This window comes from Panthera pardus, unplaced genomic scaffold (assembly GCF_024362965.1).
Source record: "Panthera pardus isolate Hobbes unplaced genomic scaffold, ASM2436296v1 HiC_scaffold_6, whole genome shotgun sequence".
In the NCBI taxonomy this organism is placed as follows: Eukaryota; Metazoa; Chordata; class Mammalia; order Carnivora; family Felidae; genus Panthera; species Panthera pardus.
Genome location: NW_026526991.1, coordinates 58,802,237 through 58,829,076, shown reverse-complemented (window position 1 = coordinate 58,829,076; position 26,840 = coordinate 58,802,237). Strand labels below are relative to the sequence as shown.

General features: G+C 44.4%; 2 protein-coding genes and 1 pseudogene across 5 annotated transcripts; all 3 read right to left on the bottom strand.

Moving 5' to 3' along the window:
* Positions 1–721: 721 nt before the first annotated feature.
* On the bottom strand, positions 722–22,049 carry STAT2 (signal transducer and activator of transcription 2). Of its 3 annotated transcripts, none has more exons than XM_019454772.2 (24): positions 22,026–22,049; positions 14,483–14,697; positions 13,939–14,092; positions 13,500–13,595; positions 13,209–13,298; positions 13,042–13,117; positions 12,517–12,602; positions 12,207–12,355; positions 7,336–7,494; positions 7,136–7,228; positions 6,864–6,923; positions 6,412–6,432; positions 6,109–6,202; positions 5,913–5,960; positions 5,746–5,829; positions 5,490–5,588; positions 5,251–5,386; positions 5,077–5,129; positions 4,855–4,949; positions 4,143–4,279; positions 3,783–3,965; positions 3,489–3,546; positions 2,334–2,686; positions 722–2,054 (listed from the first exon to the last, which is right to left on the bottom strand). In XM_019454772.2, exons 2-24 carry the CDS (start codon positions 14,611–14,613, stop codon positions 1,912–1,914), a joined length of 2,598 nt encoding a protein of 865 aa, XP_019310317.2. In that variant the 5' UTR covers positions 14,614–14,697; positions 22,026–22,049; the 3' UTR covers positions 722–1,911. The 3 variants fall into 3 exon arrangements, with proteins under 3 accessions (XP_019310317.2, XP_019310316.2, XP_019310318.2); XM_019454771.2 differs by lacking the exon at positions 22,026–22,049 and adding an exon at positions 17,365–17,591; XM_019454773.2 differs by lacking the exons at positions 13,939–14,092; positions 22,026–22,049 and having other exon boundaries at positions 14,483–14,588.
* On the bottom strand, positions 18,942–22,120 carry APOF (apolipoprotein F). Of its 2 annotated transcripts, XM_019454777.2 has the most exons (3): positions 22,026–22,120; positions 20,174–20,246; positions 18,942–19,935 (listed from the first exon to the last, which is right to left on the bottom strand). In XM_019454777.2, exons 2-3 carry the CDS (start codon positions 20,174–20,176, stop codon positions 19,069–19,071), a joined length of 870 nt encoding a protein of 289 aa, XP_019310322.2. In that variant the 5' UTR covers positions 20,177–20,246; positions 22,026–22,120; the 3' UTR covers positions 18,942–19,068. The 2 variants fall into 2 exon arrangements, with proteins under 2 accessions (XP_019310322.2, XP_019310321.2); XM_019454776.2 differs by lacking the exon at positions 20,174–20,246 and having other exon boundaries at positions 22,026–22,114.
* Positions 22,121–24,668: 2,548 nt separating this feature from the next.
* Positions 24,669–25,717, bottom strand: LOC109270336 (cytochrome c-like; annotated as a pseudogene).
* Between the last annotated feature and the right edge of the window lie 1,123 nt (positions 25,718–26,840).

Sequence of the window (26,840 nt, the reverse complement as noted above, 5' to 3'; positions counted from 1 at the left end):
ATAGAGTAAGTAGGATCTTTTTGGTCTGGATCCCTGTATTGCTAAACAAGCTGAATGGGATTACAAAGGATTGAAATTAAGTTGGGCCCCTAAATGTGGCTCCTTTTACTGCCTGACCTTATTACTCCTTACTTTCTTGGCCAAGAATATATTTGGCCAAAGACAGGAGTCCCAATCACTGCAGGATCAAAAGTCAGAGCTGCTTTGACCAGGAAAGGCATTCCGGGAAGATGGCAGTAAATCCCCTAAATTAATGGGATTCTCCCTTTATGGACATCTGTGGACCCCATCAGAGGGTTTGACTACCCAAGGGGAGATAAACTACTTTTGAAACAAAGAGAAGGGGAAGGGGTTAATGTGATCACTTCTCTTCCTTTTCTCCATAGTCACAACTTTAAAAATGTATGGGTTTTGGAGTCAAACAGACCCAGGTTTATATATTGGCTTTGTCACCAATCAGCTAAGTGACAATGGGCTAGTTATAGAACTGCTCACCACACCCCCCAACTCATATATAGCTCACAGCTGCCCTGGAAGAATCCAAGGGACAGGAAAGGCTGTTCTAAACATGGAGGTAAGTACAACATGACAGGAGGGGCCTACTGGGGTGGGTGGAAGACAGGCCATGATTTGCTGATCTTGGTCCTACATGGCCTGCTGGTGTCTCCAAAGACATCAGTCTTTGTGAGCAGAAAAGAAAAGAAGCTCAGAGACAAAACACTTCCAAGTCAGCACAAAGTTTATTAGCCACTTCTGCTCAGAAGGGCCTCTTTCTAAACAGGACTATTCCTCTAAAGTATAAGCCAGAAAACAGCCACATGTACAGGGCCTCACTTTCATTATATCTCAAGTTATTCTGGAAACACATTTTAGAGCAATGGGGTTCCCTGGGAATAACTATGGTGTGAGGTTGTCTGGAGCCCCGTGATAAATATTCAAGGTTCTAAGTTCCAGGAACCCAGTTTTTGCCCAGGTCTACACCCAAGGAATAGAAACTCTTTCAGATCAACAATATATTGTACAAAAAGAAGGGGTGGTTATCTTAATAGAGAAATATCTAAGATATTTCTAAATATCTAAATATCCAGGGCATCTCTTCCTCTGTAAAAATATCAGACTCTATGTAATACTATAAAAAGTGATTCCTAAATTCCCAGCAACTCTACCATCCCTGGCCTCCAAAAGTGATTTGTCTCCTAAGCAGTGAGGAAGTGGAGACTGGACAGAGTAAAATGATTGTGCAAAGCTTCACAGGCATATTAGATTGGCAGGATCATTTTAAGGGGAGGATTGGGTGGGGCCAGCTTGGGGGTGCAGGAGAGGAGACTGGTAAGAAAATGAGGTCTACCTCCTATTCCTTTCTTCACATGGTGGGCTAATGCAGAAAGGTCTCAGTCTCTGCAGGAAACAAAGGAATTTAGGACTTAAATCAGGAATGAAAAGAAGAAGGAAGGAAAAGGTTATTTTAGACATGAGGAAACCAGAAGAAAGAAATGGAATCCTATCACATGTCTCTGTTCCCTACTGATGGCCAATGCTAGTGGGCACCACCACATTAGTCTTACCAACTATTCAAATGTTGACATCCTTCCATACTGGAAAACAGCCATTCCAAGTGTCTTGTCCTCCAAGTACCTCCTAAATGTCCTGCCCTACCCTCAGAACCCCTATACCTCCCCAAACAGCAGATGGCCTCAAAGATCCTAGTTAGAGCTATGGCCAACATCTATTCTGACTCATTAGTGCCCCTTCCTTACCCACAGTATGCTTTTACTTCCCACTCCAAAACCCAGGGTTAACTTAACCAGCTAAGAATGGGTACATGCTTGATTTTCCATCCTTGGAGAGCACAGCATGATGTGAGGGGTAGGAGGGACAAAAGATACAGGAAGAACAAAGGAAATGTAATTCCTAGTAGTCAGAAGGAATTAAGGGCCCATCCGTGTAGAAATGGCTGGGGTGGAAGACGTAAGCCTCATCCACAGTGTTCTGGCCAGCCAATAGCGGGTCACCATTCGGCATGATTTCTTCGATCTTCATACTGTTCCTGAAAACTAGGTAGTCCAGAGAAAGAAGTCAGGCCCTGCTCTTAGGTAAGGAGTTCCTGACTCAGCAGGGAATATGAGGGAGGATGGCTGCACAGACCTGGTAGGGCCTGAGAGGGCACTTAGGTGGGGTAAGGGAGAGGCAGGTACATTTCCTAATAAAAGGAATCACAAACGAGTGTCCCTCCAGTGAGGAGCTTAGAGCTTAGCCTTTTCTATACTGGGTAAGGGAGGGCAGTTGGTAAAGGGAATGTGTCCCCTCTTCCCCAACCCCATCTCATCACTTACTTTCCATTTCCTCGGTGTTCAAGTGTCTCAGATCATGGGGCAAATCCGGCTCTGGCTCTGTCACTGCCTGTGATACAGGGTCTAGAATAGGCTCCAGCTTCAGTTCTGGTCCCAAGTTTGGCTCTGACACTCTTTGTGATACCACATCTAGTGTGGGCTCTAGCATGGGCTCCAGAGTAGACTCTGGCATGGGCTCCAGGGTTGGACCCAGATCCAGCCCTGCCGCCAGCAGCGGCTCTAAATCCAGGCATGGCTCTAGCTGTGGCACTGGGGCCAATCCTGGCTCTAGCTCCAGTGACTCCACTTCTGGCTCCAGTTTCAGCTCCAGTGGCTGTTGCAGCTCATCTACCTGTCTGGATACCACAGTACAGACAAAAGGGTAGGGCTTGATTACTTAGGTGAAGTGGGGAATGGCAGAGCAAGCAGAGACTGTCTCTAGTCTAAGAAGGCAACAGAGCAGAGGGCTTAAGAGCACAGGCTTTGGAGTCAGGCTTGCCAGAGTTTGAATCCTATCATTTATTAGATGGGTAGATCTTCACCTCTCTGAGCTGCAGATTTATCATCTGTAAAATGGGAACAATACCATCTCTAACACTTGAGAGGAAGTTGGATCGTTAATAAGCAGGACTTTGGAATCTGACAGACCTAATCATTTATTAGCCATGTACCTTAGTCATGCCACTCTACCACACTAAACCTGTTTCTTTGCTGAAAAGAGTAATACCCCTGTCTACCTCACAGGACTATTATGAAGATTCAATAAATAAGAAACGTTTAAACACAAAACATTTAGCCTAGTACCTGGCATTTAATACACCTTCATTAAATGTGGCTGTCATTACCTGCTTGGATGGGTACTCATAAAAATTAAAATGAGAAAACTGTTCTTATAAAAAAAAATCTAGTACCATGCTTCAAGTAGAAGCCCATTAACATCAGTGATTATGACTATTATTATCAGGGAAGCCCTGTGGAAACAATCTAAGGATAGCAGCAGAAAAACAGAGAGGAAAGAGGCCAAGCAGAACAAGAAAAAATCTAGAGGCTGGAGAGTGTGGGTCAGTAGGAGGGGTCAGAGAGGCGAACTGAGCAGGTTTGGGTCACCCTATCAGCCGAAAAATGTTACGGAGGATGGGCCAAAAGTTCATATCTCACCTGTTAGAGACCACAATGAGCCTATGTTTCAGGTACTTCCTCCGTTCTTGGAGATTAACTGTGGGGGACAGACACAGGAAGCCAGGGAGGTCAGTGGATTGGACACATAGCCTAAGGACCCGTATTGCAAACGGTCTTGAGAGTCATATCTCCCTACTAAGTAACAGTGTCCCCGGGACAAACCCTTTGACTTCTCTGGATATCAGTTTTTCCATGTCTGGAAGAAAGGAGTAGAATTTGTAGATGCCAGAGAATCCCTACAATATTCCAGTGATATATGTCAGTGATTCTCACCTTTCTCCTGGTAGTAACACCCAAAAGCTTCATCCCGGGGTGTTCGGGGGTAGAGGAAGCGCAGTGGGTTCTCAGGTATGTTCTCCTCAGTGAGTAGCTGGTAATCGCGAATGATTTTGGTTAGTGGGAGAGACTGTAGCACTTCCTTGGTGAAGGGCTGCACAGAGTAGATGAGCACCTTATCTGTAGAATGGATGTAGGAATGGGCAGGCCTGAAGGAAAAGGTTGGGCCTGGGAGTTCCCCACCCTGGCTGTCCAACCCCAAACCTGCTGAGAGATTCAGGACACAGCCAGAGAAACCAAGGGCTGATTGAGGGGAGAAGGGACAGGCTGTGGGACCATCAGGGCAAAGCAGCTGACCATCATCCTGGTGTTCCACCCAGGAGCAGGTAATGCCCCCTTCTGATGTTTCACTGAAGCGCAGCAGAAAGGTGCCTGAGATGGTCTTCTTCAGCAGCCGGCGTTCCTGGCTCCGGCTCACAAAGCCCATGATGTGTCTGAAACACAGAAAGCTGCTGTGAGGCCCTCCTGCCTCCTTGCTCTCCTCTCCCTGTAGACGGAGAGAGCGCCAGGTTTTGGCCCTTGCTCTGCCATTACAAACTATTCCATCTTGGCCGAGTCACTTCACCTTACTGACAATATCCACCTTCTAGGGTTGTAAGAGGTATGAGGATTCAGTGAGGCCACGTAGATGAAAAGCACCTTGTAAAAGGCAAAGTGCTGTAAAGATGGGCAGGCAGTATAGTGGAAAGAGCATAAGCTTGTGGTCTGACAGGCCTGAGTTTGAATCCCAACTATACCCATTGGATAAATTCTTTAACTTCTCTGAGACTCAGCATTGTTGTAAGGATTACATGTGAGAATTCATAAAGAGCACCCAGCAGGCTCTGAAGCACAACGGATGCTGGAAAAACACTGGCTAGGACTATTATTGCCAAGTGTGAGGGTGTGATCTTGCACCAGTTTTTGCTCTCTCTCCCTATTTGCCACATGAGGGCGCACAGAGTCCACTCTCAAGCCTAGAAAGGCAGAAAGGTGGGGGTGGGGAGAGGGAGGCGGACCAAGGCCTTACCCATCATTCCAGAGATCCTTCAGGTGGTCATGAACCAGCTCCAAGATTTTGTCTAACCATGTCCAGAATGGTAGCTTGCCAGGAGGGCTCTCTCGCTGAAGGAGGAATAGAAAGGCAGGAAGAGATGAAGAGTTGCCCCCCCAGCGAGGGGAAGGAATTAGGGGGGAAGGGCTAGTGTTTGCACTAGGGCCTAGATCTAGCAGCACAGAATGCAGCACGCACCTTAGTGAAGTCAGCCCAGGATAACCATGCACCCTCAGTCCTGGAGTTCTGCCCTGTGGGCAACAGACAGTTCAGATAATGGAAGGAGACAAGGCCAGGGTCCCTGGAACAGAAAGGACACAGGGCTGGGGAGACTAAGGCTGGGGAAAGGCTGAGAAAAAAGGAGGTCTGTACCAAACAGCTTGTTCCTCAGCATGTTCAGCTGGTCCGAGTCAAGGCCTCGGCCAACATAGGAAGAGAACTGCCAACTGAGAGCAGGGCCCAGCAAGCTCCAGGAGGCCTTGGGGGGGCTGGAGAAGAACTGCTGATTCTGCAAGGGCAGGAGGAAGACAGAATGACTTAGAAGCAGAGCCCTCACACCAAGCTTCCACACCCCTCCTTGCCACCCGTTACTTCTTGGCCCCACCTCCTACCTGTGGGTTTGAGCTAAGCAGATTGAACCAAAGAACAGAGGCCCAGGCAATTGAGAGTTGGTTCATGTTAGAAATAATCACCACAGGGAGGGTGTCTGTCTGAAGAGAAGACAGGAGTTAGAGGAAGGATGTGATGTTTCTAGCTTTGGCAGGGGCAAGGAGAGGATTTCCCACCCTGAAAGGGTTCTATTTAACCCCTGCTTAATGCCTTCTGCCAAATTGGCTTCATCTCTCCTTGCCCTCCATCTTCACTCACTGTCAGCTCCTGCTTCAGACCCTGGTAGGCGTATTTGACTGTAATGCTGATAATGTGTAGTTCCTCTGTCACACCCAGCATTCCCTAGGATAGCCAAGGACATAAAGATCAGAGGGCCTTTTGGGAAGTTCCTCCTCCTGTCCCCCAATCCTCTGCCCAAGCCTCACCTTATTGCAGCTCTTTCCTGAACCACCTGAACGTTGCTCCGAGAGAGTCTGTGAATTGAGAGGAAGGAGAGAAAATGCCAGAGTGGGGACCCCAGGGTCCCTGGAACCCCTGTTCTGCCTCAAGACTTCCAAAGGCCGGGAACTTCCCTTAGCCTGTTCCATTGGACTAGAAACTCAAGCAACTAGCCCTTCTTACCAGGTAGCCGAAGTCCCAAATCAAGCCCTGACTCTGCCCCTTCTCGGGGGTCAAAGTTTTCTGGTTTGAGGTCATAATGTTGAACTTCCGGAAGCTATTCCAGGAGGAAAATATATGGAGGAGAGGAGGAGTTATTCTAAAAACTCAGCAGGAATACAACAAAAATTCCACTTCATTTCAGACCTCCCCCTCTCCTTTTGTCCATATCCCACCCAAATCAATCTCCTTCTTGTCTCTGCCCCCATGTGGTTGTGTAGGTCATGCAGTGCACAAATGTTTACAGCATCCTTGTCAGGCACCTACCCTTGTGATTGAGGAGGATTCCTAAAAAAGAAAAAAAAAAAAAGGTCACTAGGAAGCAAAACAGTGTAGAAGTTAGGAATTTAGACTTTAGGATCAGACAGACCTGGGTTCAAACCCCGATCTGTGCTCACTAACCATATGACCTTGCACAAGTGACAGAATCTCTCTGGCCTTATTTCTTCATTTAAATGGTGCATTGATAAAAAAAAAAAAAAAAAAAAAAAAAAAAAAAAAATGGTGCATTGATAATACCTAACTCATGGGCTTCCTATGACAGATGAGTACTTGACAAGTTACATGTCACATGGTACTCAACAAAAGCCAGGAGTTATTGTCTCTGAGGTAGGAATGGATTGGGTAAGAACACAGGCCCAAGACCCTATTGTGTGTGTCTCCTCTGGCCCACCAGCCCATGTCCTGGCCACCCCTTGGTCCCATGTACCCCAACTTACCTGTCAATGGAGACTTCTGCAGTCAGTAACTCGTTGCCTTCCTGGAGTCTTACCAGCAATCTAGAAGGAAGAGAGAAGGATGGGGGAAAGTAGTCAACCTCAACCTTCTGGATAGATCAGATTTTGAAAAAAATAAGGTAAGAGATTAGAAGAGATAGATAGATTGAAGAGAAAAGAGAGAAGATGGTAAGAGTGGGAGGATCTATAAAGCCAGAAAGGAAACAGTGCCAGGGCTGGAAAAAGGAAGCGGGAATGAGTTCTGAAATACCAACCTTGTTTGGACAGTGAACTTGCTCCCTGTCTTGAGGATAAGGGGTCGATGGGGAGTTTGGGGCATGCAGGGCTGGGTTTCTACCACAAAGGCTCTAGGGAGAGAGATCCAAAGAGAATATATAACTCAGTATCTGTTAAGAATGGCTCCTCTTGTTCCTTCCTTCTGCCCTCCCTAGAGGTCCCTCCCTGGCAGCTAGACCTGTGCAGCAGGCGCTGTAGCAACTCCGTGACCTGGGCCTTTCGCAAGTCCACCCCTTTGGTCAGAGGATCATCCTGATAGCTAACCAGGTGCCTCAATCCCTCCAGCTCCTTCAGCAGCTGCCACAGGTGAAACAACAGCTTTGCTCCAGCTGTGAACCTGGGTGATAGAATTCAAGAGAGAGGGAAAATTGCTGAGTTTCCTGGTCCCCCCCCCCACAGGCTCCAGAAGCTCTCCTTGAACTATGTGGAGAATCAGAAACTAATTGGGACAGGGGCACTTAGGTGGCTCAGTTGGTTAAGCGTCTGACTTTGGCTCAGGTCATGATCTTGTGGTTTGTGAGTTCAAGCCCCGCATGGGGCTTTGCGCTGACAGTGTGAAGCCTGCTTGGGATTCTCTCTCTCCCTCTCTCTGCCCCTCCCCTGCTCATGCTCTCTTTCTCAAAATAAATAAACTTTAAATAAACAAACAAACAAACGAACAAACAAACAAACTGATTGGGACAAAAAAGGAATCCAAAAGCATATAAAAGATTATGCAACATGATTCATAATCCAAGAAATGAAAATCAAAATCACTTTCACATATAAATCTAGTGAAAGATTTACTTATATAATAAAGTTACTTTTCATATGTTGCTTGAAATGTACTATATATTCTAAGTGCTTTATGTATTTAATCCTTATAACAACCTATGAGGTAGCTACTATTATTATCCCCATTTTATAGATAATTAAACTCAAGTACAGAAAGGTTAAGTGACTTACTCAAGGTCATAGAACTAATATGGAATGAGTTGTATGTGACAACTCAGGCAATCAACCTTCACAATCAGTACTACTTTTTTTTAAATAGGCTCCACACCCAAAGTGGGGCTCAAACTCACGACTCTGAGATCAAGAGTCACATGCTCACTGACTTAGGCAGCCAGGTGCCCCCACAATCCATACTTTTAACTTCTATACTTTACTGTCTATATAACAAAAAATAATAATAGGGAATGTGGTGACAGGAAACCAATCATATATCATATTAACAAACAGACTGGTATAGCAATTTAGAATTTTTTTTTCAATATATGAAATTTATTGTCAAATTGGTTTCCATACAACACCCAGTGCTCATCCCAAAAGGTGTAGAATTTTTTTTTTAATGTGTATTTATTTTTGAGAGAGAGAGAGAGAGACACAGAGTGTGAGCGGGGGAGGGGCAGAGAGAAAGGGAGACACAGAATCTGAAGCAGGCTCCAGGCTCTGAGCTGTCAGCACAGAGCCCAATGCAGGGCTCCAACTCACAAACCATGAGATCATGACCTGAGCCGAAGATGGACGCTTAACCAACTGAGCCACCCTGGCGTCCCTGGAACTATTTTTTAAAAAGGCTTAAAAAATGTACACACAATTTGTAGTACTCTAAGATATTAGTATTAGTATTTCTAAGATATATCCTAAGGAAATAATCAGACAAATGTGTGAGGAAGTTCATAGCTTTGTTATCTGTAAAATATTTTCTATTGAAAAATTAGAAAAATTGCTATTGGGTATATAAATTATGGCATATTCACACCATATAATACCATATGACTATTAAAAATAATCATATAGCAGGGGCACCTGGCTGAGCTCCACATTGGGTGCAGTGCCTACTACTTAAAAACAACAACAACAAATAAGTAAATAAATAAATAAATAAATAAATAAATAAATAAAATCATATAGGCTCAAAAAATTTTTTAAAGATTATTCAAATCATCTCTATACCAACATGGGGCTCAAACAACCTGAGATAAAGCATCACATGCTCTTCCAACTGAGCCAGTCAGGCACCCCTAGGCTCAAATTTTTAATATGGAAAAATACCCCAAAACATTAAATTTTATTTTCTTTTTATTTTTTTTAAGAAGGCTTCATGCCTAGTGCCATAGAGCCCTATGTCATGTTCTCTGCTGTCAGTGAAGAGCCCACTTTAGATCCTCTGTTTTCCTCTCTGCCCCTCCCCTGCTCATGCTCTCTCTCTCTCAAATAAATAAACATTAAAAAAAAAGACCTGAGCGGAGATCAAGATTCAGATGCTTAGCCGACTGAGCCACCCAGGCGCCTCCCAAAATACTAAATTTTTAAAAAATCACAAGATAGTGCATATCTGATATGACCTGACTTCTGCTTAAAATAGATATATATTTGGGGCATCGGCCTGGCTCAGTCAGTGGAGATGAAACTCTTAATCTCAGGGTTGTGAGTTCGAGCCTCATGATGGGTGTAGAGATTACTCAAAATCTTTAAAACAGAACTACATTATGTATATGCATAGAGAAAATCTATGAAAATATATTCAAAAGCCCTAACAATGAGTAACTCTGCATCATCAGATTATGCAGATGGGTAGCTGTTACTTTCTTTTCTAAGTTGTCTGAATTTTTTTCAATTGGCACACACATTTATAATCAGAAAAATCAATAAAGCTCTATTAAAGACAATGAAACAAAGGATCAACACAATAACAGTAACACTACCAAAAAGAAAAGATATATACTTCAACCCAAGAATACCACTTCTGGGAATTTATATTACAGATATAATTAGGGATATAAATAAAGATATAGCTATGAGGATACTTATTGTAGCACTGTTTAAAATAGCAAGAAATCAAAAACTTAAAAAAAAAATTTTGTTGAATATATGCAATGGAATATGACTCATCCATAAAAAAGAATGAAATCTTGTCATTTGCAACGATGTGGATGGAGCTAGAGAGTTTTGCTAACTGAAATAAGTCAAAGACAAATACCATATGATTTCACTCATATGTGGAATCTAAGAAATGAAACAGATGAATATAGGGTAAAAAAAAAAACCAACAAGAGATGCAAAGCAGAAAACAGACTCTTAAGTGAGGGTTGTGGCGGGTGGGGGGTGCTGAGGGGGTGGTCGGGGGGATGGGTTAAATGGGTGATGGGCATTAAGGAGGATGGACACTTGTGATGAGAGGAGCATTAGGTGTTATATGGAAGTGATGCATCACTAAATTTACACCTGAAACTAATACTACACTGTATGTTAACTAGCTGGAATTTAAACAAAAACTCGGGGAAAAAATTGAAAAGAAAAAAGAAATCACTAGATCATAGTTTGCCAACCTCTATACAAATGATGGATATGTTTGCAACTATAATTCAAATAGTGATTCTGTACACTAAGCCCCATATACCTGTTTTCAATTTACCTGAACATCATTGTGATTCATTCTTAATAGTTTACTTTTTTAAAATATTATTTAATTAATTTTTTTAAAGTAAACTGTATCCCCCAAGTGGGGCTCGAATTCATGACCCCCAGATCAAGAGTCACATGCTCTACCCACTGAACCAGCCAGGTACCCCTATTTTTAGTAAATTATAATGAATTTTCTTATTAGAAAATATTTAAGGGACATCTGGGTGGCTCAGTCGGTTAAGTGTCCCACTCTTGATCGCAGCTCAGGTCACGATCTCACTGTTCATGAGATTGAGCCCTGAGTCAGGCTCCGTGCTGACAGTGTGGAACCTGCTTGATTCTGTCCCCTCCCCCCGCCAAATAAACATTTTTTAAAAAGAAAATATTTAGGGGTGCCTGGGTGGCTCAGTTGGTTGAGCGTCCGACTTCAGCTCAGGTCATGATCTCATGGTTGGTGAGTTCGAGCCCTGCATCAGGAACTGTGCTGACAGCTCGGAGCATGGAGCCTGCTTCGGATTCTGTGTTTCCTTCTCTCTCTGCCCCTCCCCTGCTCATGCTCTGTCTCTTTCTCTCTCAAAAAAAATAAACATTAAAAAACTTTTTTTAATTAAGAAAAAACAGCTCTCAAAATAGTATGAAAAGTATGATTCAAGTTTTGTGGGTTTGTTTTTTTATTTTAGAGAGATTTATTTTATTATTTATTTATTTATTTTTAATTTTTAAATGTTTATTTTTGAGATGGAAAGAGACAGAGCGCAAGCAGGGGAGGGGCAGAGAGAGAGAGAGAGAGAGAGACAGAATCTGAAGCAGGCTCCAGGCTCTAAGCTGTCAGCACAGAGCCCAATGCAGGGCTCGAACCCACAAACTGTGAGATCATGACCTGAGCTGAAGTCGGATGCTTAACCGACTGAGCCACTCAGGCACCCCTATTTATTTTATTTTAGAGCACAAGCGGGGAAGAGGGACAGAGGGAGAGAGAGAGACAATCTTTAACATTTTTTTATAAGTTTATTTATTTTGAGAGAGAGAGAGAGAGAGAGAGAGAGAGAGAGAGAGAGAGAAAGCACACATAGGCATGTGAGCTGGGGAGGGGCAGAGAGAAAGGGAGAGAATCTCAAGCAGGATCCACTATGTGATCACGGAGCCCAATGTGGGGGCTCAATATCACAAACCTTGAAATCACGACCTGAGCTGAAATCAAGAGTCGGATGCTCAACCAACTGAGCCACCTAGGCACCCCTCAATTTTTGTATAATAATATTACAGTAGTTATATCTGGATAGTAAAATAATAGGTAATTTTCTTTCCTTTTTTTCAGCATTAATAGTCATTGTGGCTAAATTAAAAAAAGGGTAGAAAATATATTTCTTGGGTGATTAAAAAGGAAGGAGAAATCAGCTTGTGGATTAATCCATTACTTCCACCAAAACAAAGACTGGGCTCTGGGCTCCCTGGGTGGTGAGAATGAAGAGAGGGTCACTGCAGTCAGACAAGGGAGCTGGGATCATTTGGAAAAGCAGAGAGTAAGAAGAGCAATAGCTCTTGCCTAGGTAGGCAATTCATCACATGAATGAGAAAATTCATTACAATTCACAATTTACAGTTTACAAAGCACAGCGGTATGGCTGGGACAGGGGCTGGGTAGGAGACACCTCTCACCACTTCTCTAGTTGTTCCAATCCTCCATTCAGAGGGGCTCCAATGCAGGCTTTCTGCTGCTGGATTTTCCATTCCTCCAACCTGGGCAGCAGTAGCTCAACAAGGGTAGTTAATCGGCCTAGTAATGCTTTGATGGCATCCAGTACCTCCTAAGAAAGCCATAAAGTGAGTGGTGAGCACTTCTTACCATCACCCTCTACCATCCACCTGGGGATGAAGAGACAAAGAAGCCAAAGCTAAGACACCAGGCCTCCCATATGCCTCATTTGCCCCAGTGCCCTGCTACCCACTCCCTCTGTCTGCCTCCCACCTTTCTCCTTTTGTCCAGTTCATTAAGAGTTTCCTGCAGAAGCTGCTGCTGCCTGGTCTGATGGGGGTCCAAACAGGGTGTCTTCACTGAATGGCAGGAGCAGGAGGGAGACAGATGCTCAGACCTAGGGCTCCTTCCCCTCTCCATCCAGACTAGGACCTCAGTCAGAGTCAGGTGGAGAGGGGGGGAATTTTGAAGGGAGAAAAAGGGGAACCAAGCAAAGCACAGGCACCTCTGAGCCCTCAGGCAAATTCTGAATGGTCACACTTGAACCAAAAGCCCACTCAACCTGCTAAGGCAGTTTTCCATGCATCTCCCCCAACATTCACTAGCTGTCCCTCAGCCACACCTTCAGCCCAACCTCTATAACATATCCTAGCACTTTTAGCTTTGCATGGCAGCAGGACTGTAGCCAGTGACGTGTAGTAGCCAGGTGAGATTATTATTACTGGGGCTTTTCTCTTCTCCTCTCTTGGCCCCCAAGCAGGCACCTGTCTTTCGCCCACCCCTCAGTGTGCTGCCTACCTTGGGCCTGGATCTTATATCGGAAGCAGAAGACATCCTGCTGGTCTTTCAGCTGGCAGATGCATTTCACCAGCTTCTGTAGAGGGGATAAGACCCAGATGAGGCTGCTTCTGTGGGAGCAGTCAGGCTGAGCCCTACCCACCCTGACTCTTGCTGCATCTACTAACCTCCATCATAACTGTTAATTCCAGGATCCTGGATTCAATCTCATGCTGCTGGCTCTCTGCAGGTGCTTCGAGGGCTGGCTCTTCCTGTTCCTGAAATAAGAGACTCTGAGCACATTTCAATTCTGACATTTCATCTCTTAAATCCAGGCCTTCAATTATACCACAGGGAGGAAGGGGGGGGGGGGCGGCGGGAGGGAGGAGCGGATCTTGTTCTGAGACAAATTTCCTGAGTCCTTTCCATGGTCACTCTCTACTCTGGGAGCTTTCAAAATCACTACAAATCGTTCTTACCGATTGAGCCCTCTGAGCCTGGATCAGAATTCTTTTTTCTTCCAGAAGGAGATTAAAGATCATCTCAGACAACTGGGTAGGGCCCTGGGGAAAGGCCTGCAGTAGGAAGAGAAAGAATTGAACTCAACTGTCTTCAATGATCTACCCCTCCAGACCTTCCCCACCAGTGACCCCAGTACTTCCCCCTCCTCAGGGTCCCTAGTCTTTCCCCTTTTCACCACTAGTCCCCCAAAACCTAGCCTCTTCCTAACAGGGTCTTCTAGACTCTGCCCTTTTTTCTGCCAGTGATCCCCCAAGTCCACATCTTGTCCTCTCTTTCCCCAGATCTGCCCCCATCCCTTTACATCTTTAGGTCCTGTTCTGTACCCTAAATCATACTTCTCTACACTCAGTTCCCTTTCAATTTGGCTTTTTGGCTCTTCCTGGTTCCTCCAAGCACCTGAATGTCCCGATAGAATTTTCTCAAGTTGTGCCGTAGTAACAAGCACTCCGTGTTCTGGCTGCAGCGGCCACACTCATAATTCAGTTGGTCCAAGAAGTGGAAGAACAGCATGTTAGCCTTGGAATCATCACTGCCAAATGCAGCATCCTTCCTGGGGACAGAGAATGACAAGGATTGGAATCTTGGGGGCTGCCTGGTTTCAGTCGGTTAAACGTCCAATTCTTAATTTTGGCTCAGGTCATGATTGCAGGATTCATGAGATAAAGCCCAGCAACAGGCTCTGCACTTACAGCATGGAGCCTGCTTGGGATTCTCTCTTTCCCTCCTCCTCTGCCTCTCCCCTGCTCACTTCCCTTGCACTCTCTTTCTCTCAAAATAAATAAATAAACTAAAAAAAAAAAAAAGCCTCTCTGCAGGGTTGCTACTATCTTTTGAAGCCTTCGAACCCCTTCCTGCCCTTGGTGTCTACAAGATCCTGGGGACTCAGAAGAAGGAAACCACTTTCCTCATCCACCTGTACCCAACTTCCTGAAGTCCTTACCAGTTTTGGTCTTCAATCCAGACAGCTAAGCATTGTCGAATGTCCATTGGCAGGAGGCTATTTGAGTAGAGCTGGTGCAGCTGATCCTGAAAAGGGTTGTCGAGATTCTGGAGCATCTCCCACTGCGCCATTTGGGATCTGAGTCTGAAGGATGCAGGTTCCCAACTGGAAATTTTGCTGAACTAAATCATCCACAGTCTCATGATTGCTTATTACTACAAATTTAAAATTATACAGGTAAGAAAAAATAAAAATTAAAGCTACATTGACCATACTTCCAATCTTGGTCCCTTCCCTTTCTCCCCATAGGTAACCAATATTATCAGTTCGGTGAATATTCTTCCAGAAAGTACCATTCAAGGGCTCCAATATGTAGGCCTTTTTGTTTTAATAATTTTCTAAAAAAAAATTTTTTTTAACGTTTATTTATTTTTGAGACAGAGAGAGACAGAGCATGAACGGGGGAGGGTCAGAGAGAGGGAGACACAGAATCCGAAACAGGCTCCAGGCTCCGAGCCATCAGCACAGAGCCTGACGCGGGGCTTGAACTCACAGACCATGAGATCATGACCTGAGCCGAAGTCAGCCGCTCAACCGACTGAGCCACCCAGGCACCCCTGTTTTAATAATTTTCAAACACACACCAAAGCAGAGTGAATAGTACAGGAATCATCAACTTCACCAACATTAATGATATTTCTACCACCTTTATTTATTTCATCTATCATCCCCAATGAATTTATTTTAGATTTATTTGTTTGTGTTTGTGTTCACTTATGCTGGAGCATTTAGCCATCAATTTGAGTCAGAAGTATTTATTTTAGGGGTGCCTGGGTGGCTCAGTCAGCTAAGCATCTGAATCTTGGTTCTGGCTCAGGTCATGATCTCACAGTTCATGGGTTTGAGCCTACTCAGTGAGAAGCCTGGTTGGGATTCTCTCTCTCCCTCTCTCTGCCTCTCTCCCACTCTCACTTGCGCGCTCTCTCTCTCAAAATAAATAAACTTAATTTTTTTTTTTAATCTTTAAGAAGTATTTATTTCAGCATAATCCCTGCTGGCTCCAAAGCTTTATCAGAGGTTGACACCTCTTAAGAGACAGGTATACCCTATAATCTGCTCTTCATGTAGGAAGGAAGAACTCCATTCCAAATGTTTAAATACTGTGAAAGGGGTCACTCAATCCCTAAGACTGATACTTTTATGACTCTTATTAACCTCCAATTTTTCGTGTAGATTATCAACTCTGTGAGAGACCCAGAAAAATTTTTTTTTTATTTCCCACCAGGGTGGGCTGGACATAGAAAGCAAAGGTTTTTGTTTGTTTTCTTTTTCACCAAGAAATTTCCCTCAAAACTGGTTTTTGTCTGTCACCAAGCAGGCTGAAGTAAGACTCTTTCTTCCTATCTTTTCCTGCCCACTGCCATCTGTCTGCTTAGGAACCAAAACTTATTCTTGCTGCAGCCTGAGCCTAACAGAAAAGAGTGTTTACATACATCTGTGTTCTAAAAAAGGTCACATGATTTTATTACAAATGAAAGAAAAATGTTTGGGGTGGGAGAAATTCTCTCCCGCCCCAGTATGAATAATCATGAGATGCTTTTCCACCTCTTTGAAGTAAAACATGGAGAGGGAATGATTGACCAGGGGCTCCTATTTTTTGTTTTAATCCTTTTACTAGTGCTTGCCTTTTTAAACTGCATACCTGTACTGCTTTAAAAAAACAAATGGAGGGGCACCTGGGTGGCTCAGTCAGTTAAGTGTCCAGTTCTTGATCTCAGCTCAGGTCTTGATCTCAGGGCTGTGAGTTGAAGCCCTGCACTAGGCTGGCCATGCAGCCTACTGAACTTAACAAAAGAAAAAAAAAAAAAAAAAAAAAAAAAAAAAATGGAGAGACCCCAGTTCTCAAGGAACTAATCTCAGCTGGTACTAAAAGAGCAAGGTGTCAAGTAAACCCTGAGGTTTAAATATTAAACAACAACAACAAAACCCATAGTCTTCCCAAATAAATCACAAATACAAAGGTTAAAATCTGTAACACTTAACGTTTTTTTCCAATTATCCCTCATTGTCTTAGGTACATATTTTGTGCTCAATCAGCTTTTCAGAAAAGAATTGCATTTTGTATGTAACCTTAGGCAAATCGTTCCGTTTTTCCGTCCCCTTTTTTGTTTTTGTTCTGTTTTTAATGTTTATTCATATTGAGAGAAAGACAGCACAAGGAGGGGAGGGGACAGAAAGAGAGGGAGAGAGAATCCCAAGTAGGCTCTGGTCTTGCCAGCCTGGGGTTCGATTCCACAAACCCTGAGATCATGATCTGAGTCTAAATCAAGAGAATCAAGGTGGGTCGCTAAACCGAATGGGTCACCCTGGCGCCCCTGTCCCTTATACTTAGCAAAGAAAGATGTTAAATCATATCTACCTTTGGACATGTTTTTTGTTTTTTTTACAGTGAGCATCAAAACTAACACAGACCGGAAGGTAAAATCGTTGGCTAAGGCACTGAACAAATGCAACACGGGTATCGGAGGCTGCAGGGGAGTCTGGGGAGGTGGGTGTTAAGAGTTGGGAAGCTGTGGGGCGCCTGGGGGGCTCAGTTGCTTGAGCGTCCGACTTCGACTCAGGTCATGATCTCCCAGTTTGAGATCATGCGGAGTTCCAGCCCCGCGTCGGGCTCTGTGCTGACAGCTCACAGCCTGGAGCCTGCCTCGGATTCTGTGTCTCCCCCTCTCTCTGCCCTTCCCCTGCTTGTGCTCTGTGTCTCTCAAAAATAAATAAATGTTTAAAAAAAAAAAAAAAAAGAGTTGGGAAGCTGGACTGGACAGGATGGGGAGATTCAGCATGCAGCACAGGACAGCTATTTCAACTCCGGAATGAAGACTTACCACTCCAGGACGTACCGCCGGGGCCTGCCGCCCTTCCCAGAGAGGAACTCGCGCCTGCACTCCGACCCCCGCGCGCCCACTCTGGGCCTGTACCTGGCGAGGGTCTCAGCCCCTGCTCTCTCCAGCGGTTCAGGGCAAGGCTTCCGGTCCCAAGGAGTTCAGGCACCAGCAATCGCGCCCCGCCCTCATTCTTCGGCCCGCCCCTCGGATCCGCCCCCTTGTAGCAGGCTGGCGCCAGTGGCCGGCTGAACACAGCCTGGCAACCCCGACGCTAACTGCCATTCAGCCCAACTTTTCCAAGTTCATTGGCGGTGCCACAACTCCTCCCCCCGGTGGGGCGGGACAAGCGGCCCCGAAATCACACTTCCAGCTCCAGGGATTGATGGGATAGCTCAAGTACGCCCTGCCCCGCGGAGGGAGGAGTCCAATTAACGGAATAGCCCAGGACTGAAACAGCTGATTTCCGAGAACTTGCGCCAAGCCGGCGAAACCGAGACTAGCCCTGGGCACTGCAGGCTCTGTTCCATAAGAGGTGGGACCGGAATTTCGACACTTTGGGCTAGGAAGGGAGGAGCTGTAGTAATAAATAATATTTATTACTGGTACCTTGCTAAGCACTTGAGGTTCATTGTATCATTTTCAATTTCCACAAAAAGCCATCCAGGTGAAAATGATTATCATCACTTTAGACATTTTAAAAACTGAACTTTGAGAAAATTTAAGTTACTGGTCAGGGATCATTGAGGCTCTTACAAGTAGAGGCTGGATTGAAATCCAAATTCTCTGACTCCAAACCCCAAACTTTAAAATTCTTGCATTTTGGGGCGCTTGGGTGGCTCAGTCCGTCAAGCGACTTAGGTTCAGGCCATGATCTCTCAGGTCATGAGTTAGAGTCCTGCCTCAGGCTCTGTGCTGACAGTTCAAATTCTGGACCCTGATTTAGATTGTGTCTCCCCCTCTCTCTGCCCCTCCCCTGCTTGTGCTCGCCCTCTCTCTCTCAAAAATAAACATTAAAAAAATTAAAGAAATTATTTTTAATGTTTATTTATTGTTTTTGAGAGATAGACAAAGCACAAGCACGGCAGGGGCAGAGAAAGAGGGAGACACAGAATCTGAAGCAGGTTCCAGGCTCCGAGCTGTCAGCACAGAGCCTGAAGGGCTTGAACTCACAAACTGTGAGATCATGACCTGAGCCAAAGCCAGACACTCAACTGACTGAGCCACACAGGTGCCCCAAACATTAAAAAATTTTTTGATAAAAAATAAAATACCTGTACTTGGGGGAGCCTGGGTGGCTCAGTAGGCAACGGACTCTTGGTTTCGGCTCAGGTCATGATCTCACGGTTCATGAGTTTGAGCCCTGCATCCCTCTCTGCTGTCAGGGCAGAGAGCTGCTTCGGATCCTGTCTCCTTCTCTCTCTGCCCCTCCCCTGGACGTGCACATGCTTGCACGCTCTCTCTGTCTCTCTCTAAAAATAAATAGACATTAAAAAAGAAAAAACTCTGCATTTTACAGAACTGCCTTCCTCATTGATAACAAACCAGAGATTTGGATTTTGAAGAAACACACATTACAGCTTGTTAAAATATTAGATTTGTTCATTCTGTTAGGACCACCTTTTACATCCCAAGACCGCCATCTCAAGATGGCATAAGTCATAGCTATTAAATAAGCCCTGAATTAATAATGGTGCGACACTAAGGTCAAAGGGCCTTGGAAGTTGTTTCTTCCAGGTCACTCACATTTAAAGCCCTCCCCCAGGTCTCCTCGCTGATCTCTGGCAGAGGGGTGTTTGCCTCATTCACATAGTAATACTGGATCAACTGTTGAATCCCAGTCTTCACTGCAGGTTTAAGTGCAGCGCTGATTAGTAGTCCTGTGGGTCCCCCAGATAACCCAACCATGGTCATCAGAAAGTCATAACCCATATCTATGACCCCATCTTGGCCTCGTTCCTTGGCCTTGTCTGAGCAGTTCTGAGCAGCATAATACAGAGCTGTGCCCAGGTTGTAGTAGGTTCCCACTCCTGGCAACAGCTGGACTATATCGTGCACACCCTGCTCCTGATCCTGTTCACAGTCATTGATGGGTAGGGATCGTTGGGCTCTTTGTGGGCCCAGCTGCTCCCTGGTCAACAGCTGTAGAGCAGAGGCCAGGGCATCCACTGAAACTGCCCTCCCTGTGCTTCTGCTTTTCTGGAGCCCTTGAAGATGCCGGATGAGGATCTGTGTAGCTTTCACACCCCCCTGATGATACAACTGAAGTTGCAGGGCCCAGGTATCAGCCTGGCAGCCAGCTTTCTCCAGGGTGATCAGCAGTGGCAAGCCTACCAAGAACTTGAGTAGAGGGGCCATATGGGTGAAGCCAGGCAGGGACTTTGGGAGCAGGGTCTGGCAGAACAAAGGGTCTGAGGAGGGTGGCCAGGACCTCAAGGATGAGGGAAGGTGCATCAGAATATTTGTCTGGTTTCCATATGAAATGGCATCCACAGGGTGCAGCAGGAGGTAGCAAAAAAGCAGCTCAACTTGTATCGTGATGAATCTGAGGCCACACATGTCTGAAACAGTACACTGTAGAGGCGACAAACCAGAAAAATACAAACCAGTTCCTTAAGGGTTGTGGTCTGAAAGGACCCCAGGACTCAGGACACACCTCCAGCCAACATCTCCAAGCTTCCGTTATTTTTAGGTAAAGGCCCCAGAAATAGGAAATGCAGCCCAATTGTTCCCATCTGGCCTTCCCCATCTTCAAGTCACCAGAGACTTCCTCTGCTTTATTACCATCCGTTTATAGGGGACCCCAAATTACCATACAGTCTAGGCGAGAAGTGAGTTTGTCTTGGTAGGTTTGGTTGCTCCTCAATCCAGTTCTGCCCACTTCTCTGCCCCATGAAGAAAGGAAAGATTTGCTTTCCCCCATAACCAGTAAGAGATGTAATCTCTCCAAATAGTTGTCCTTTGTATTGGCTGCTCAAACCCTGTCCCCTTGTCACACTCTCGACCTCAATACCCAAGACCCCATTTTTTTTTGTCTCTCTTTTCAGTTAAGAATTAAATTAGTGAGCTACCGCATCTATCTAGCTGGGGATTTAGTACAGGGTGGATGAATGAGAAAAAGGTTAAAATACTTCTCATGCTTAGTATATATTACATGCACAGTATACGATGACTGAAGAAAAAGAAAAGGAAAGCAAAATGGAATAACAACTAGAGGCTGGGACTTTCTAAGTGGAGAGGGGCAAAGCTAACACCAGTCACATGTGTTTTAGCACTGGCATGAAATAAAGAGCATACATCTGTCCTGAGCGATCTGCTACATTTCTAACTACTTACCATGCCCCATCTTTGAACATAGTCCTGAGAAAAGACACGTGTTTCTTAGTTGGCATTGAATATCTGAAGTAAACCTAGAAAAATTCCTGAATCAATTTCTCCATAAAGCACTTCCAAATAACTGTGGAACATTTGATAAATTATATTGTCATCATCCATAGACATTGAGAGGTCCTTTCTTACCTTAGGGGTTGCTTCAGCTTTTTGCCCAATCCTTCCCCATGTTCCCAAGACTTATTCCTGCAGTTCTAGGGGATATTGACAGCAAATTCTTTGAACTGTGTCAGCAACATGGGAGATGGCTGGTAGACCTACCTGGGTGTATTTGCCACCATCAATACATCCCTCAGGGTAAATAGCTGAGTGTTGGATTTATCCAAGTTTCCCTCCAGATCCCCCAGATCCCTCAGGATAAACTTTGTATTGCCAATGCCTTCCTCTGTCTGCTTTTTTACTCTCATGGATGAGGGTTTCAGTTGATGTCCTTTCCTCCCATCCTAACAAGCTGAAGCTGCAGAATGTGAGCCTTAGTTGGGCAGCCAACCTCCTCCAGGGACACCCCCACAGCTAAGTAGGATAGGTACTCAGGCAGAGTGGCTATGGAGCGGGTAGCATGCAAGAGATCCTGGAAGGTCTTGAGATATGGGAGAGGGATCTGGATGGAGAGTGTTTTCACAGAATGTCCAGTTTTTGTCAAAGACGGCTGGAAGTTCAAGGCCCCTTTCTGGACATTTCTTGGAAAGACAGCCAACGAGGACAGCAAAACACAGCGAAGGGGTGCCTGGCTGGCTCAGTTGGTAGAGCATGTGACTCTTGATCTCGGGGCTATGTTTGAGCCCCATGTTGGGTAGATTACTTAAAATCTTAAGGGCGCCTGGGTGGCTCAATCGGTTGAGCGTCCAACTTCAAATCAGGTCATGATCTCATGGTTTGTGGGTTCGAGCCCCACGTCAGGCTCTGTGCTGAGAGCTTCCTCAGAGCCCAGAGCCTGCTTCAGATTCTATGTCTCCTTCTCTCTCTGCCTTTCCCCCCACTCACTCTTTCTGTCTCTCAAGAATAAATGTATAAAAATTTAAAAATAAATAAAAAAATTAAATCTTAAAAAAAAAAAAAAAAAGACACAGCAAAGGAGCAGCACAGCCTGGATCATGGTGGGTCAGCAGGAACAGCCCTGCTGGAAAGAAGTGCTCAGGTTGGGAAGTAGGGAAGGCTTGGGACAAAGAGACACCAAGACCGGTCAGAGCTTGTAAGTGGCCCTGCCCTTGGAAACTTTAATTACCCTGGACATAACTTTGCCCCCACCCTTACAAACTGTGGGCAGTCCTCACCTGCTCCAGAAACAAGCCAGAGGAATAAGATGGTCCGAACACGTCCTTTCCTTGGTGCGTCTCTAATCTGAATGACAGCTTTCTAGAACTCACCTTCTCTTCATCCCAGCCAAAAAAAAAGTTGGCCCTTCTGAAAACAGTGAAGGACATATGTTCACAAATATTTATCCACCTCCTCCTGGCTCAGGCTTTTCCTCCTCACCTTTGCCCCATGCTGACAAAAAGGCCATCGCCCTTTGTGGCTACTGCTTTTCCTGCCCTGTATCCCTGTCACCCTAAGATTTCTCTAGGCCTAAACCTAGATCAGGAAAAATTCCTGTCTCTTCTGGGGAAGCAGGGAGGCAAAAGGCAGGGACACCAATGATTTCTGGGCAGGGGACCCCAAAATAGTTCTTACTCAATGGGCTTACCAGGTAGAAAAATGAGAAAATAGGACCTATTGGCAAGCCAGACCAAATCAGAGCAACTTTTGTTTTTACTGTGTCATTCTCACGCAATACCCTACTTAAACACATTTATTACCCTGATAGTACTTTTTTTTCAACTTCACTTTTTTTTTTTTTATTTTAGAGCACATGAGCAACAGAGAGAGGGGCAGAGGAAGAGAGAGAGAATCTTAAGCAAGCTTCACACTCCTCACAGAGTCTGACGTGGGACTTGATTCCATGACCGTGGGATCATGACCTGAGCCGAAGTGAAGTTAGATGTTCAACTGAACTGAGCCACCCAGGTGCCCCCAGAAATTCAATTTTCAAAAATGTATTTCTCTATCTTCTTATGAAATTACATAATTCATCATCTATGTATACTACCTGCTTTTGATCTGTGTACAGATAACAGTAAGTACTTAGTTATCTCTCAAACTTTGTGCATTTACTGAGCAATTTCTCGGTCACTATGTGTGTGAAAAGCAGTCTCCTCACTGAGTAATGAAGAAAAAAATATATTGCTCTTTTCACCAGTGCATTCCTGTGAGAGTGAATGGGGTTAAGGGAAAAACATACAAATGAATACTTTTCTAAATGAAGTATTTTAAATACCCCCCAAACTGGAGGATTAAATGTGTGCTCTGGCTCATAATACTCAACATACACATTATTTTGATTTCTTTATGAACACTAGCAATACAAAGGGAAGTGATCAGCCCCAAAATACACGAAACACGGGGAAAAAATCTTTTTATTACTTTTTATAATTTTTTAAAATAATTTACAACCAGGTTAGTTAGCACATGGTACAACAATGATTTCAGGAATAGATTCCTTAAGCCCCTTACCCATTTAGCCCATCCCCCCTCCCACAACCCCTCCAGTAACCCTCTGTTTGTTCTGTATATTTAAGAGTCTGTTTTTCCCCCTCCCTGTTTTTATATTATTTTTGCTTCCCTTCCCTTGTGTTCATCTGTTTTGTATCTTAAAGTCCTCATATGAGTGAAATCATATGATATTTGTCTTTCTCTGTCTAATTTCACTTAGCCTAATACCCTCTAGGTCCATCCACATAGTTGCAAATGGCAAGATTTCATTCTTTTTTATTGCCGAGTTAATACTCCATTGTGTATGTATGTGTGTGTGTGTGTATATATATATATATATATATATATATATATATATACCACATCTTCTTTATCCATTCATCCATCAATGGACATTTGGGCTCTTTCCATACTTTGGGTATTGTTGATAGCACTGCTGTTAACATTGGGATGCCTGTGTCCCCGTCAAACGGTATACCTGTAACCCTTGGATAAATACCTGGTAGTGCAATTGCTGGGTCGTAGGGTAGTTCTATTTTTAATTTTTTGAGGAAACTCCATACTGTTTTCCATAGTGGCTGCACCAGTTTGCATTCCCACTAGCAGTGCAAAAGAGATCCTCTCTCTGCATCCTCACCAACATCTGTTGTTGCCTTACCCTGATAGTACTTCTTTTTTTTTAATCTGTGATTTTGTTTTTAATTATCTTAAGCATTATCACATAATTTACAAATTTGTGCTGATGATATATCTTCTCTACTTTAACCCTTCTTTTTTTTTTTTTAAAGTTTTTTTTTTTTTTTTAACGTTTATTTATTTTTGAGACAGAGAGAGATAGAGCGTGAACGGGGGAGGGTCAGAGAGAGAGGGAGGCACAGAATCTGAAACAGGCTCCAGGCTCTGAGCAGTCAGCACAGAGCCCGACGCGGGGCTCGAACTCACATACCGCGAGATCGTGACCTGAGCCAAAGTCGCACACTTAACCGACTGAGCCACCCAGGCGCCCCTACTTTAACCCTTCTAACGAGTTAGCACCAATCATACATTGTGGTAATTCCACAGTTGTATTTTTGAATAGCTATGTAGAAAACAATCCTGAATTATAATTTAGTAAAGAATTCACAAGCCAAATCTGCCGCTATAACTTATCACACTGAATTTTATTTAAAAAAAATTTTTTTTTAACGTTTATTCATTTTTGAGACAGAGGGAGACAGAGCATGAATGGGGGAAGGTCATAGAGAGAGGGAGACACAGAATCTGAAACAGGATGCAGGCTCTGAGCTGTCAGCACAGAGCCTGACGCGGTGTTGGAACTCATGGACTGCGAGATCATGACCTGAGCCGAAGTCGGACGCCCAACCAACTGAGCAACCCAGGCGCCCCAATCACACTGAATTTTAAAAGCATCTGACCTTACAGATCATCTATAAAATGTGAGAAGTGCTAATATTCTTTATTTAATATTATACATAGACCACACTAAAATGCCTTTCATTAAGCAAAAGGCAACATTTTAAATGCAGGGAATTTTAATTAAATTGGCATATTTAAGACTAAAAAGATAAAGTGGACATTGTCAGCTTATCTTCAGCCCTTGCCTTTAACAGGCTAGCAAACACAACTTGAAACACAGCTGAGTCTTGCTGTTCTGGTACAGTGAAGGGATTTCCTCAGTATTTAAATATATTAACATAACCAGTTACATAAATCTAAATATAAAACCAATCTCCTGTAAGTTTAGAGATGGCATTTACCATCTCTGCGAAAAGCTCAACATCTAATCAACCCCAATCATATTTTTCAAAGGGGAAAACAGTGACAGCACTTGCTGAACCAGAATTACTATCAGAGGTCAAGAAGTGAATCATATTCATTTAACCACAAGCCAATCTTATTTAAATAAGGACTGTCCAAAAGAAATATTCTATCAGCCATTCATGATGTGAATTCTGGTGTATGAGATCAATTTAAACATGGTACACATTAAAAAAGTCATGAGACATTTTTGTTTTGTAATAAATAAGGCAACTGCCAACTATTACTCCTTAGTAGCTTTTTTGAGATAAGCTATCAAGTCCGCTCTTTCCCCTGCCTTCTTAATGCCAGCGAAGATCATTTTTGTTCCAGGGACGTACTTCTTGGGATTCTCCAAATACTCCATCAATGTCTCCTCTCCCCAGGTGATGCCTTTGTTCTTATTGGCATCCGGGTAAGACAACCCAGGGGCTTGACCTGTTTTTCACCCAAATAAACCATGGAGATTTGGCCCAGTCTTGTGCTTGCCTCCCGTTTCCACAGTATGGCACTGGGCACACTTCTGAACAAAAATCTTCTTGCCCTTCTCAACATTACCCATTTTTAAATCGCTCTTTGGTTGCGCGCGAAACGAAGGTGCCTGCTCCCGAGCCGGACGTCCAGCTCCCAGATAGTACTTCTAAGCCTACGTCAGAACTGTAGGCATTGAGCTTCATTTCTCATTTCTAGGGGTCTACATGAGAAACTGTAGTCTGGAAATAGGGAACGACGACATGTGGTGCTTCCTAAAACTGGTACAGAAGTCGCCACATCGTTTTGCCATACAGGTTCCTCTCTGGTGCTATAACCTACCTCTGGCACACAGCCAAAGGCATTAGGCCAATGAACAGATCCCTGGTCCCTCCTCCAATTTTACTCCTCTCAGCCCCAGGAGGGGCCCCTAATGAGCAAAAAGAAATCAGAAGAAAAAAGAAAAAAGTTTTCTAGAAGAAGAGGAGTGAGTCTTCAGGGAGCTACCGGGACACAATCCTAAAATTGGGAGGAGGAACTGGATTTAGAGGCATCCAACACTGTCGCCTGAAATTCCTGGACCCTAAATCCATGGAGCACCTCAAGAGTCTGCTGCTTCTGTACAGCCCAGGAGGTTTTTGGACCCTGTCAGATTCTTCCATTCCTGACTTGAGTTCACTCTCTATAACTGGCCCTATCTCCATGTTTAGTCAGCATCACCATCCTCCTCAATGTGGAAATGACTTTTTGTTGAAATTACCCAAATTTCTAACTCTCATGCTTTGGGAGTGACAGGGGAGACAGACTGAATGTGTAAATATGGTAGGGGGAGGGAAAGTGGTGAGGAATTTGTCTCCAGGACCAAGGAGAAAAATGACAGAAGGATGAAGACACAAGCAGGTCCCCCCAGACTTCCTACCTTTGTTCCTTTCCTTGTCTTCCACCTGTTCCTCATCAAATCCCAACAGGTGTCAGCTGAGATTTTTTTTGGTGGTGGTTTTAATTAGTAGAGGTTTTTTTTTTTAATCTTTTTATTGTTTATTTATTTTCGAGAGACAGAGAGACAGAGCGCAAGCAGGGGAGAGGCAGAGAGAGAGGGACACCCAGAATCCGAAACAGGCTCCAGGCTCTGAGCTGTCAGCACAGCACAGAGCCCGACGCCGGGCTCAAACTCACAAACACGAGATCATAACCCGAGCCAAAGTCGAATGCTCAACTGACTGAGCCACCCAGGCGCCCCTAGAGTTTATTTCTTAGAGTAGTTTTAGGTTTGTAGAAAAATTAAGCAGTAA

Excerpts from the sequence above, each read along its gene's own strand:
- STAT2 (XM_019454772.2), bottom strand. The coding sequence starts at position 14,613 with ATGGCGCAGTGGGAGATGCTCCAGAATCTCGACAACCCTTTTCAGGAT. Across the intron at positions 12,356-12,516 it reads AACTGGACAAAAGGAGAAAG|GAGGTACTGGATGCCATCAA; the intron begins GTGGGAGGCAGA and ends TGGCTTTCTTAG. Across the intron at positions 5,130-5,250 it reads GCTGAGGAACAAGCTGTTTG|GGCAGAACTCCAGGACTGAG; the intron begins GTACAGACCTCC and ends TGTTGCCCACAG.